Raw genomic sequence first — 13,988 nt, 5'->3', positions numbered from 1 at the left:
CTCCACCCCACTGTCCTGGCACCCCAGCACATTTTAGTCGTCTTGAGTTACTGAAATACAGACGGAAAGAAAAGAGGATTAAGAGATCTGGGCTAATACCATGACATTCCCCAGCTGTACTAATTATTAGTAATGTCCTCTAGGTTAACAATATAAGAGCTGGCCCTGGCTGGACATTATGTACAAAGAAAAACCAGCCACCATTTAAATTCAGCAGTAAAATTAAATGCAAAAAAAATGACAGATTTTTACTCTTAAAAATTAATTTGATTACAATTACCGGAAAACTTGATTTAAGGTAAAATATATATATTCATGTGTCAATGTTTCAACAAAATCTACAAAGCAAAAATAAAAGTCATATGTACATATTCACCCTGTCCCAGAACAAGTCAGGCCTGTACCGAAATAATATCTAGCATTTTACCCATATCATTCGCTTTGTGTTGTTTCACAACACACCAATAGCTGCATGGTTCGGTATGAGGCCATTGGAGAGCCCATTTTAAAATGTATCACTGTTGCTGCTGTATACGATGAAAGCATAGATAAGAGTTGTAGCTGGTACGTGCTTTTTGCAGACTGTGACACTAAGTAGACAGGGCCAGCGTTTAGCCCCAAGTACAGCCATGGATCTGTCACATTCGAACAAGGCATGCAACCAACACCCCAATGTTCACTTTGCTAGTACCTTTTCATCTCAAGGTTTATGCTGATATTATAGCACTACGTGTGTGTCAGAAGTCTGCATAGCACTCAAATGTAGATTTCGTTGTTACTATGTTTGAATGACCTTGTGTTGTGTTGTTACCCTTCCACATGTCTTAATGTGGAAGAAACAAGCAGCATCTATTATGTTCAGCTTTGTAAAAGGAGATACTGGAAATAAAAATTGGGAAAAAAATAAAATAAAAATATTGAATGTCCGTTGCGTTGAACAGCAGAATGAGCGGGAGACTTCCTGATGACTTGATGTGGGCGTGTTATTTTGTTTCCTGAAAATGGTGGAAAAACCAGAACAGCAGCGGCTGCTGATGAGTCCGTTATCCAGATGATGTCTGGACACCTTAAGCCCCTCCCTCAGGCCTCCTGGGGGGACGGCCTCTTCAGATCTCTGATCTGTTTGACCAGGTACGTCTTTTCATCGTTGAACTGTTCGTCCTCCGTCCTGTCGTTCTGGAACTTGGAGAGGAACTCGATGAGTTTGGTCTGGTTCTTCAGAAGAATGTCCAAGATGGGCTGTGTCTTGTTGGGGTTGGCCACAAACACCTACAGGGGAAGGAAGAGGAGAAATTATTCTTACAATCCAACTCAACTCAGTCAAATTGCACCGCCTACTATAGCCTTGTGCTAGTCTCTGTTTTTAAACATTTTTTACCTTGAAGACATGGAAGGCCTCAAACTGGATGTTGCGGCTTTTGTCTCGAAGAAGGTTCATCATTAGCTTGAGGTTCTCTGGCTTGCTGATGTATTTCGTCATGATGGTGAAATTGTGTCGATCGAGAAGAAGCTCTCCCAGCAACTAGATTGTTTCAGTGTGACAAAAAACATTAAGTAATAATTGCAATTAGTCTGTGGTAGGTGATAAAGTAATAATTTATTTAAATGCCAGGTTTGAAACACAAGATTCAGCTAAAACTATATAAATAGATAGTCATTATAGTTGGTTTTACACAAGGCAAAGTGAAGATACTGCTATGCATTGGCAAAAATAGGAGGACGTTACCAGGCAGAGTAAATGTATCTAAAACCTACTCCATCCACAGACTGATGCGACGTCGGTCAGCTTGGGGATATTTTCAGTAACCAAACACCATGTAAGAGACCATCTATACTTAGCCCTCAAAAACAGGTATACATACATATACAATTAACAGCTGTTTACTACAACAGGACCAACGTTCTTACCTTGAGGGATTGCCTTTTAGTCACGTAGTTCTCTGAGTGGAGTAACTTCTCATATTCACTGAAGAACTGGAGGGAGGGGAGGAGAAAGAATCGGAGTGAATGTCAAGCGCTATTTCAGAGTGCATCTGCTTGTTTGCAAACTCGGTGACAAGCCAACTAGTGATCTTCCCACACCGATAGACAGGGAGCTGCCTTGAATTCAAAACAGCCACAGTGTCAAATGCCTGGTTTTTATGTTAGGTACTGAGTACTGTGCTGCCAAGGTAATTTCCATATTCCCTGGTATACTTTTCATGGATCTCAGAGATGTCTCTGAAATACTCCGTTGCCAGGCTGGGGTTTAGCGCAAATAAACTCAGCTTATCCTGGCGTGACCTCAGTCTTAAAAAGCTCCGTTAACCAGGACAGGTTGCTATTCAGAAAAAGGAACATTCAAAGAAACACATCATGGAGATGTGTTCTCGCCGGATTACATTTCAGCACGATGTTGAGGACTTACCCTGTCGTAATGCTGCTCCAGGAACTCTGCACTCAGAATCTTGTGTCTCGTTAGCAAGTCCTGGAAGAGGAAAACATACAAGTATTTTAACCAATGAGCTCAAAAATGCAGGGCCTCTATCTAGGTCCCAAGAAACCCACGGTCCTAGGCGGTCTGAGATATTACAGTTCTGAGAAAAACGGCAGTCATTTTGGAAAACTCACTTTAAAAGTGGCGAATGCGTCTGAAGCGATGTCGAACGTGGACATCTCCACATATCTGAAGAAGTCGTAGAACTGCTCGGCTCCCAGAGTGATCTTGGCCAGCGGCTCGTGCCTGATACACTCCCTCAGCATGATGCCACAGTTCAAAGCGATCTCTGGAGACTCGTACCTGCCAGGTGTACATTTGAATAGGAAGGAGGTATCCTGTTATTACGACGCAAGTAGGGTTGGGCGATGTCAACCTTAGTCCTAATGTAATTATGGACCCATAAAACATTGACATACGATGCTATCGCCCCCTATTGGCCCCCCCCCCTAGGAGCAACAACGGCTCAGCTGTGAAGTGGTAGGCCACACAAGCTCACAGAACAAGACCGCCGAGTGCTGAAGCGCAACACTCACTACCGAGTTCCAAACTGCCTCTGGAAGCAACGGCAGCACAAGAACTGTTTGTCGGGAGCTTCAAGAAATGGGGTTCCATGGCCAAGCAGCCGCACACAAGCCTAAGATCACCATGCGCAATTCCAAGCATCGACTGGAGTGGTGTAAAGCTCGGCGCCATTGGACTCTGGAGCTGTGGAAACACCTGCCCCAATGCATAGTGCCAACTGTAAAGTTTGGTGGAAGAGGAATAACGGTCTGGAGCTGTTTTTCATGGTTTGGGCTAGGCCCCTTAGTTCCAGTGAAGGGAAATCTTAATGCTACAACATACAAAGAAATTCTAGACGATTCTGTGCTTCCAACTTTGTGGTAAGTTTGGAGAAGGTCCTTTCTGTTTCAGCATGACAATGCCCTCGTGCACAAAGCGAGGTCCATACAGAAATGGTTTGTTGAGATTAGTGTGAAAGAACTTGATTGGCCTGCAGAGCCCTGACCTCAACCCCATCGAACACCTTTGGGATGAATTGGAACGCCGACTGTGAGCCAGGTCTAATCACCCAACATCAGTGCCTGACCTCACTAATGCTCGTGGCTGAATGGAAGCAAGTCCCTGCAGCAATGTTCCAACATCTAGTGGAAAGCCTTCCTGGAAGAGTGGATGCTGTTGTAGCAGCAAAGGGGGGACCAACTCCATAGTAATGGCCATGAATAGAAAGTCTACCATCTTCACAACTGGATAAGAATTGCCTCATAAAATAGGAAAATAAATATTGTTTCTTCCATCTATCATCAAGCTGTGATTGAAAATAGCCTATGCCTAGTCTTGGGCTATAGACATTCATTTGTGTTATTTATGAAAGCCACAACTTTAGGACAACTCCTTCGTAGGCTAGAATATTTGGGAAATAAGCTAATGTTCCTAACTTTAAGTTGTTGTAAAGCTTATGATAGACCAGTAGGAGGAATAAGGATAGGTTATTGGCCATTTGGTTTTCAACCTCGCTTGGAGGGATATTCATGGTCTGCACTGATAATTTCTTTCTTAATAAGATTAAACTGGTGATTAGATGTTTCTATAGGATATTGATATGCTTTGTTCTCCCTCATTATTAGTCCTCTGGCTAACCTGTGTTTTTAGGCAAAAATAATTACTTTGAGATGGAACTCCTTTACATTCACTGTTTGGCCAGGAGAAAGCCATACATAACACAATGAAGCATTGCCAACAGGCATTCATATAGCCTATCAAATGGAGAGAGAAGAGAATACAGGCTACGCTTTTTAAAACAGCTAAGCACAAGATAGTTCAGGAGTGTCCGTGAGTTCAAAAATAATGATCCATTCTGTCAGGCCTACATTCCTCTCTTGCGTTCTGTATCTCTCTCTCACACACACACACACACACACACACACACACACACACACACACACACACACACACACACACACACACACACACACACACGCAAATAGGAATAGGCTAATTACGCAGAGCGTCACTTGTGTGTTGCCCGGCGAGACGCCGTTCTCTACTGCGGAGTGCCAGTGAAGTTCAAATAAGCTAAACCATCGTCTGTCACATCACGATGCTATCATAATGTCGGCCAAACCTAGACGCTGCACCCCCCCGACAATGTAAATGACATTGAAATAAGATATAGAATAGGGTTCCCTAATGGAATTTGGCTCACGAGTGGTTTTATTGGGGGGGGGGATTAAAGACTGTAAAAACACCAGAAAATCAGCTACAAGAGATTTTAATTTAAGAAATCTGTTCAAGTATTCCCACACATAATAGAGACACAAATGTAAGCAAGGTTTGAAATGATTGTGTATTAGTCAAACACATCTGTTTGGGTTTCTTTCAGTAAATTTGCAGTCTACAAATGATTTGTAATTATGTTCTGGCCCCTGACCTACCGCTCAATAATAAATGTAAAAATCTGCCCATGGTTGAATCTAGTTGATGATCCCTGATATAGGACATTGTTAAATCTCCAGTTATTACTATCAATATCTGCTGTTTCTGTCAACTTCTGCAATAGTTATCTTTCGATTTCGATGCATTTAATTATTTTGTATTGAGACAATGTGGTAACCAACACAAAAACACTACACCCCAACATTGTAAATGACAGGCTGTAGTGTAGGTTTGGGCACCCCAGACCTCACCCTTTGAGCAGCATGAAGAGGATGTTCTGCTGAGTACAGAGGTACTCCACCGTGGGCGTCCGTGTCCCGATCTGACGCCTCAAGATGTTGTTGAAGATCTGAGCCACATCCTTCTTACCCTGATGTTGTACAGAAATGACATGAAGCAATGTCAGAAAAGTGTTACAGATCAAAGGGTCAGCCATAAAGTTTTTCTGAACTTAAATTCTGAATTCAATGTTCTTGAATCGTAACCTTCAGATTCACCTATTAGCACCATTGGTGAATCGTAACATTTCATATTAGTATCACTGCGTTGTTGTTGTACCCATTATCAAATTCAGCCTCCCCATAGCAGGAATAGCTATGACAGATGTCTCTTCTGATGGGTGAGAATGACACAGACCAACTGAAGGATGGAGGTTGAGCGTGTCAAAGAGGAAGAGAATCACACCACACTGACTCAGTGAAGTCTACACACACACACACACACACACACACACACACACACACACACACATATTGCAGTGAGCAAAAAAACATGTCCCTGTGAAAGCATGTCCATGTGCCAATAGAAGAGACAGGACACAGTCAGTCTTGACTTTCTGTAAATCGACATAAATCGGTCTCTCTCATCTATATCACTACGTCCCAAAGGAGACCCACCTTTCTAGTCAGCATCTCAAAAGAAATCTCTCATATCACTGCATCTGTCCCAAAGATGACAGATGTGTAAAAGATGACAAACACAGTGTAAAAGTGTTTCACCTCAAAGTCGATGAGCTGCAGGTCAGCTACGAGGGTGCTGAGCAGGCCACTGTTGTAGAGCTCCTGGGCCAGCTGGGCCACCGCCTCTGTCTGGGGCTCCTTCTCATTGGTGCCATACAGAATCTCCTTCATCGCCACCAGGCTCTTAGACACCTCCTCTGTGGCCTGGACACACACAGAGCCAGACACAGATGAAATGAGCTCTCTACATTATATAAGCTAGCTCTCCATCAGTCACCATACTGTTTCCTATGACCTAGCTAACCCCTAACACCCTATGTTGTCCTGAAATTATCCCATCATACACTTTCTTCAGAATCTAGAGATGGCTTGTTATGAAAGGAAACCCTCAACAGGTTGTTGGAACCAATGTCTCTCGTCAAACATGACAGGCAAAAAATGTTGTTCATATATATTTTCGAAACACAGGTACCACGTTACACCTGGGCTCTCCAACCCTGTTCCCAGAGAGCTACCGTCCTGTAGGTTCACACTCCAACCCTGTTCCCAGAGAGCTACCGTCCTGTAGGTTCACACTCCAACCCTGTTCCCAGAGAGCTACCGTCCTGTAGGTTCACACTCCAACCCTAATCTACCGCACTTGATTCTAATAATTAGTTGGTTGATAAGCTGAATCAGGTTAGTTACAGCTAGGGTTGGAGAGAAAACCTACAGAAGGGTAGCTCTTCAGGAACAGGGTTGGAGAGAAAACCGACAGAAGGGTAGCTCTTCAGGAACAGAGTTGGAGAGCCCTGCCTTTTTATTTATTTACACTGTAGTCAATTCAAACTCTTAGAGGGAGGGGTTTGAAATTCCCCACTCCATCGCTTCCATAGAATTTCTGAGGTCACTAATCAAGTTAGAATAGTGGGAGAGGTGTAACTAGGAGGTAATGTCTGTATCTGTGTGTGTGTGTGTGTGTGTGTGTCGGTTGTTTACCTTCTCAGCCTTCTTGTCAGAGATGTCGTGTTTCTCCAACACCGTCATGCTGTCCTTCAGGTTCTTGACGATGTCCGCCGGCGACTTGTGGGACTTGCCAAAGGGGAACGGCATGGTGGTGAGTTACCGTGGTCGACCAAGCAGCGATTGCACAGTCCTACCTATCCACAGGAAAGAGAGAAAATATAAACTGGAGATGATAAATGAGAGAGAAAGAAAGGGCTCTGCAGAGAAAGACTAAACCAAACTGTGACAGAGTTGTTCAAACTCCATCAGTACTGACTCAGAGCTCAGTGAGGATGAGCCAAATCAGTAAAGGCACTAACAATGTGACTCACTATTCATCATAAATCATACTGATACCAAGATACTACTGACTCACTATTCATCATAAATCATACTGATACCAAGATACTACTGACTCACTATTCATCATAAGTCATACTGACACCAAGATTCATAGTGCTAAGAAACAACAGGTTGGAGAGGGGCAGGCTTAACAAATTGATCTGAAGACAGGAAATAGCTAAAAGAGGTGGAAGTAAAATGTTGATTCTCACCCTCATACGGAGATTTGATATTAAGCATTACTCTAATTGTGCGTGAGGTTGTTGAAAGAGCAGGCTAACTGCAGAAGTTGTGTTTACTTTAACTATGGATCTTATTGATTGGTTTACTGACCGGTTGCATCATAAACGCTCTCACCACTGGTGTCCCCCAGGGCTCTGTTCTAGGCCCTCTCCTATTCTCGCTATACACCAAGTCACTTGGCTCTGTTATATCCTCACATGGTCTCTCCTATCATTGCTATGCAGACGACACACAATTAATCTTCTCCTTTCCCCCTTCTGATAACCAGGCGGCGAATCGCATCTCTGCATGTCTGTCAGACATATCAGTGTGGATGACGGATCACCAGCTCAAGCTGAACCTCGGCAAGACGGAGCTGCTCTTCCTCCCGGGGAAGGACTGCCCGTTCCATGATCTCGCCATCACGGTTGACAACTCCCTTGTGTCCTCCTCCCAGAGTGCTAAGAACCTTGGCGTGATCCTGGACAACACCCTGTCGTTCTCCACTAACATCAAGGCGGTGACCCGATCCTGTAGGTTCATGCTCTACAACATTCGCAGAGTACGACCCTGCCTCACACAGGAAGCGGCGCAGGTCCTAATCCAGGCACTTGTCATCTCCCGTCTGGATTACTGCAACTCGCTGTTGGCTGGGCTCCCTGCCTGTGCCATTAAACCCCTACAACTCATCCAGAACGCAGCAGCCCGTCTGGTGTTCAACCTTCCCAAGTTCTCTCACGTCACCCCGTTCCTCCGCTCTCTCCACTGGCTTCCAGTTGAAGCTCGCATCCGCTACAAGACCATGGTGATTGCCTACGGAGCTGTGAAGGGAACGGCACCTCCATACCTTCAGGCTCTGATCAGGCCCTACACCCAAACAAGGGCACTGCGTTCATCCACCACTGGCCTGCTGGCCCCCCTACCTCTGAGGAAGCACAGTTCCCGCTCAGCCCAGTCAAAACTGTTCGCTGCTCTGGCACCCCAATGGTGGAACAAGCTCCCTCACGACGCCAGGACAGCGGAGTCAATCACCACCTTCCGGAGACACCTGAAACCCCACCTCTTTAAGGAATACCTAGGATAGGATAAAGTAATCCTTCTAAACCCCCCCCCCCCTTAAAAGATTTAGATGCACTATTGTAAAGTGGTTGTTCCACTGGATATCATAAGGTGAATGCACCATTTTGTAAGTCGCTCTGGATAAGAGCATCTGCTAAATGACTTAAATGTAAATGTAAATAAGGGGAGGTGACATTGAGACATGACTGATTGGTCAGTGGTAGTCAATGATTACAGAGGTATAACGTCCACTGCCCTACCCTACTCCAAAGGGGCCTAAATATGACCCCTTCTAGTGTTGTTAAGGTCACAGAAAACTTCATTTACCAGTACTTCTCCAGCCTCTCCCCACTAGTGTAAACAACATCAACCCACCACATATCCTCTCACACACACCCCCTCCTCAGACAAACTACAAGGTGCTTATAACCGTATCTAGAGCAGTGAGAGCCGGGGGAATGCATGAGGCCCACAGTGGGACGCGTCAGACCTCTCACTGAGCTTTTATCTAGGGCAAGGGATGGGCAACTGGCAGCCCTCGAATTTCCAAATAAATAAAAGTAGGTGTGCAGTCCAGCGAGCAACTGCGGCCCCCCATGATGTGTTCAGATTGTGGCCCCCAAAGTTGCCACATTCCGTGTTTCACCCATTCACTTTTTACAATACAGGCCTCAGCTGGGTCTCCTACTGCTTGTATGGGACTAGGACATGGGTGGGGCTATCTAGTTTTTTTTATTTTACCTTTATTTAACTAGGCAAGTCAGTTATGAACAAATTCTTATTTTCAATGACAGCCTAGGAACAGTGGCCCCTTGTTCGAGGGCAGAACGACAGATTTTTTACCATGTCAGCTCGGGGACTTCGGTTACTAGTCCAACGCCCCGTTACTATGCTGTATCACCGCTGTTCAAGGTGTCAATCTGACATCAGTGGTGATAAATTTGTCTAATTAGGCAGGGTTGAACTCACACCACAGAGGGATGGGTGCGCTGTTTGTATGTAAAGGGTGCAGAAAGGAAACTTACTTAAAATGTCCCCCATTTTAGAACAGCCATGACAATGCAGCTTGTCCAAAGATAGCTGAGGAACACTCAAGTCCGTTCTCATATTAAGGAGTTGAGTTATTGATAACAGGTCGAGTGATTTGATAGCAACACCATTGAGTCCCCTCAGTCGATACTTGTAAAAATCTAAATTCTTAAAAACACCTACATGTACCTAAGTCTGTCCCTAACTGTAGTCCTTTGAATACAACCTACTTTTCCCTTGTTGTTGCTTAACTGGAGACGCAACAGCCTTGATGTACTACGTAAAACAGATTCAGTTGGCACAAGCGCATTCACGTGGAGTTTAGCAACACAAATCAGGAAAGTAGGTGGTTGTAGTCGATAAAAGTATCGATTGATGGCGACTCAATGTTGTTGCCATCAAATCACACAACCTGTTATTAATAATAAACTCCGATAGAAATGAGAAGAGTTGAGCGTTCCTCAGCTATCAAAAACCAACATGGATTCCAATAGCACTGTTATGTGTACAGTCAAGACCAGTGAAGTTACTCCCAGAATGTAGTGGATAATGAACGAGACACAGGGTGATGTACCAGCCCAGTCTGTCAGTCTGCTTTGTCAACCTGTTTCCAGATGTGAACTTCCCCTGACCTGTGAACCCAAACTCTGGCACAGTCTGGCTCAGACTCTGACCTGTCTTGGCATCTACATTTAGAATTAGAACCCAGGACTGGAGCCAAGAATATAACCAACCAACACTAAAGCAAGACCTAGCCTGGTCACATCTGATGTGTCCCATGTTAACAGATTAAAATAGAAACGCAGACATCTACCCGCCCCTGGTTTGAACTGAGTCTATGGGCACCTTTCGACTTCACCAAGTGGTCAATCCATATTTCACTCGCAGGCTAAGGTTCATTAATGTTGGCAGCACTCCTCTACTCCAGGGTTTCCCAAACGTTTTGGTTTTTGCCCTAACACTACACAGTGGATTCAAATAATCAAAATTTGATGAGGTGATTATTTTAATCAGCTGTGTAGTGTTCGGTCAAAAACCAAAACGTGGATCATGGGGAGGCCCCAGATCCGAATTTGGGCAACTCCACTCTACTCCAACGTGACCCCCTTTAGTTATTAGAATGATGTAGATAAGCAGACAAAACAGATGTAAAATGTATAAGGTTGAGTACTAGATAGAATTGTGAATTCGTTATTCCTTATCTGTGCAGATGGCATACATAGCCAACTAGCTAGCCGAGTGTCTTTGGAAACAATCATGGTGCTTTTCCATGATGATTTTGGTAACGTTAATAGTACGTTCAACTCGTGCGATAATGGTAGCCTACTAGACTGGTGTTGGTCCCTAATATAACTAGTAGTACGGGCTAGCATTGGAGAGAAGAGTAGCGTAGCTAGCAAGTTGGAAGACAGTTCGCAACTGCACAAGTTAGCTATGAACTACCAAAACAAAACATTCTTGCATCACTCCCTCATTGCTAATGTAGCTTAGCTAACATCAGCAAGCGCTAAAACAGGGAACCGCCCTCGTTATCCATGCCATGGAGCCTCAGAATAGGGTGTGTGGTGAAGATGTCAGCCAGCGTCTGCGCACAATATTTAATGTTGGCTAGTTATAAACTGCTAGGGTCCACAATAATCGTGCAATCCTGCCAACTGACGTCTCATATTGTGGTCCATACGGGAGGCCTAAATACACAACAGGCCTTTACATATTACTAGTTAGCTCGCTTGCTAACTTACCTATCACAACAGCAATGCTGTCTGACTAGCTAAAGTTAACTAGAAATCTAGTTAGCCAACTAACTATAACAGCGCCAGCTAGCTAGTTACAGTACCAACTACTGTAGTTGAAGATAGTTAGGAAGATAACAAAATTAGCTTGCTATTTTTTAAATTCAAGGTCTTGAACGTCTCGTGTGTAGTAGCTAGCAAATATCTAGCTTGCTAACAAATAACGTGATACGCTTGAAATCTTTGACAGGCCTCCGCTAGCTGGCTAACGTCGATAGCTAGACATAACTTAACTGCCTGCTAATGCAGGCCAGCTAATTGTGTCATCCAAATGACAAATACAATATCAAACCTTACAAACTCGATCTTATCACTCTCCACGGATGTCTGAAAAGCTAACGACTATGTACCGGTTCGTCCTGTTGGATTAGAAACTCCTTTGTTTTCCTTATTTGTCGCCTCCCCTTGTTTGAAATGTTGTATATTTCCTAGTCCTTTTATGTGTGCGACTGGTTAGCAATGTGTTGGGCATCGAGGTCTACCGCCCCACGCTGGTCGTGTAACGCTATAACATCTGCACATGGGGCCTCGTGAGTGTCCACAGGGAGGCGCTCATGCACAAGGAATAGTGCATGAATGACTCCATCAATTATGTATATAAACATGCTGTATGTATATCACAGGAGGCTGCTGAGGGGAGGACGGCTCATAATAATAGCTGGAACGGCGCTAATGGAATGGTATCAAGCACATGGAAACCATGTGTTTGATGCATTTGATACCATTCAGCTCCAGCCATTACCACAAGCCCATCCTCCCAAATTAAGGTGCCACCAACCTCCTGTGGGGTATATATAAATTATTGGAATCCACACACAACTAAAGAGGGCTATGTTGAATCCACACACCCTAGACAAAAAGTATATTTGGTGAGCAATTCTGCATGCAAGCTTGTTCTTTTTATACTTGTCTTCCCCTTGAGGCACAACCTTACAACGCCTCTTGGCTCCAGGAGACAAATGTGTACAGGTCTCCCAGAGTGAAGAGGCTAAATCTTATGAAGTTGTAATGAATGAATAGGACCACTCTATTCTACTAGCTTTGGAGCCTTCCCAAAACCAACCCTGGACAAAATATTCTTTTTTTTTGTCAAGACCTGCCAATCTGAACAAAACAAACAACAAGATGGGATTTTATGTTTATTGAAAAATAGGATGAAATAAATCCCTGGTGTGTATGTGTGTGTGCGCACATTTGTGTGTGTGTGTGTGTGTGTGTGTGTGTGTGTGTGTGTGTGTGTGTGTGTGTGTGTGTGTGTGTGTGTGTGTGTGTTTGGGTCTCTGGTTGCAGTGTGATGAAGATTTCAGTTGCAGCATTTCTGAGAGCAGCCTCCACAGCAAAACATCTTCCTCAGACATCTGATAAACCTGTGAGGGAGACAGTAACCACTGACATGAATGTAACAATATGGACACTACTACAACACTTAAAAATTGTGAGTCACACCCAGTGGAGGTTGCTGAAGGGAGGATGGCTCATAATGATGTCTGGAACGGAGCAAATGGAATGGCATCAAACACCTGGAAACCATGTACTGTAATTTCCGGACTATAAGCCGCAACTTTTTTCCCACGCTTTGAACCTCGCGGCTTAAACAATGACGCGGCTAATATATGGATTTTTCCCGCTTTCAAATAAAAAAAAAATAAAAAAACACATTCTGTGACGTGCTCAGTTTTTTGGTGGCATGAAGCTTTCATTAGACCAATGAAATTGCCGAACGGGTTAAGGTCAAACAACTTTTTTGTTTACTGTTTAGATTAAATCGAGTGCTCTCAAACTTCCCATCATTCTGATTATGGTAGTCATTTTGTCACCCTCATCATGGCAAAGACATGGAAAAATGCATATGATGCAGCTTTCAAGTTGAAGGCGATTGATCTGGCTGTTGGAAAAGGAAATAGAGCTGCTGCACGGGAGCTTAGTCTTAATGAGTCGATGATAAGACGTTGGAAACAGCAGCGTTAGGAATTGACTCAGTGCAAAAAGACAACTAAAGCTTACTGCTAATTATTTATTTTTTGTTACAAGCCGTGTTTCGTTAAAGCCTATTTATTTTTGTTACAAGCCGTGTTTCGTTAAAGCCTGTGTAAAGTTAATTTGTTTCAATGTACCGGTAGGCACCTGCGGCTTATAGACATGTGCGGCTTATTTATGTTCAAAATAATATATATTTTTTAAATTCAGTGGGTGCGGCTTATATTCAGGTGCGCTCAATAGTCCGGAAATTACAGTAAACCATGTGTTTTATTTATTTGATACCATTCCACTGATTCCGCTCCAACCATTAACTCAAGCCCGTCCTCCCGTGCCACCAATTTCCTGTGGTCACACCATCCTTTACTATCTCCTTTTATGTGTCCGTCTGTCTGCTAGCTTTTCCCTCCCTCCACTATATAATTATCTTCTGTCTACTTAAATCTCACCTCTTCTTGAGAGTCTTGCGGCATTTCTTCCGCTCCTCTGTCTCATTCTCCTGTTCCTTCTTCTCCTCTAACTTCACTTCTTCCTTCTTCTCTTGCTTCACTTGGAACCTTTCCTCATCAGGCAGGATGATAATCTCCTCTACCTCCTCATAATCAATCTCATCAGGCAGGGTGATAATCTCCTTTACCTCAACATAATCAATCTCATTGGTTTCTCCTGTCTGATCTCCATTAGTGTCCTGAGAAACATAATACAACATTG

General features: G+C 43.8%; 1 protein-coding gene across 3 annotated transcripts; it reads right to left on the bottom strand.

The window, feature by feature from the left end:
- Nucleotides 1–781: 781 nt before the first annotated feature.
- Nucleotides 782–11,785, bottom strand: LOC106613169 (calcium-binding protein 39). Of its 3 annotated transcripts, none has more exons than XM_014215160.3 (9): nucleotides 11,651–11,785; nucleotides 6,850–7,010; nucleotides 5,911–6,075; nucleotides 5,164–5,282; nucleotides 2,611–2,779; nucleotides 2,408–2,467; nucleotides 1,909–1,974; nucleotides 1,379–1,522; nucleotides 782–1,269 (listed from the first exon to the last, which is right to left on the bottom strand). In XM_014215160.3, exons 2-9 carry the CDS (start codon nucleotides 6,961–6,963, stop codon nucleotides 1,081–1,083), a joined length of 1,026 nt encoding a protein of 341 aa, XP_014070635.1. In that variant the 5' UTR covers nucleotides 6,964–7,010; nucleotides 11,651–11,785; the 3' UTR covers nucleotides 782–1,080. The 3 variants fall into 3 exon arrangements, with proteins under 3 accessions (XP_014070635.1, XP_014070634.1, XP_014070636.1); XM_014215159.3 differs by having other exon boundaries at nucleotides 11,593–11,768; XM_014215161.3 differs by having other exon boundaries at nucleotides 11,598–11,766.
- Between the last annotated feature and the right edge of the window lie 2,203 nt (nucleotides 11,786–13,988).

This window comes from Salmo salar, chromosome 09, assembly GCF_965601325.2.
Source record: "Salmo salar chromosome 09, fSalSal1, whole genome shotgun sequence".
In the NCBI taxonomy this organism is placed as follows: Eukaryota; Metazoa; Chordata; class Actinopteri; order Salmoniformes; family Salmonidae; genus Salmo; species Salmo salar.
This window is presented reverse-complemented; position numbering and strand designations above follow the sequence as displayed.

What these genes read in the sequence shown, in the direction of transcription:
- LOC106613169 (XM_014215160.3), bottom strand. Translation starts at nt 6,963, where the DNA reads ATGCCGTTCCCCTTTGGCAAGTCCCACAAGTCGCCGGCGGACATCGTC. An exon ending in CTGACAAGAAGGCTGAGAAG is followed by an intron (nt 6,076 to 6,849) that starts GTAAACAACCGA and finishes GTGTGTGTCCAG; the next exon opens with GCCACAGAGGAGGTGTCTAA. An exon ending in AGGCCTTCCATGTCTTCAAG is followed by an intron (nt 1,270 to 1,378) that starts GTAAAAAATGTT and finishes CTTCCCCTGTAG; the next exon opens with GTGTTTGTGGCCAACCCCAA.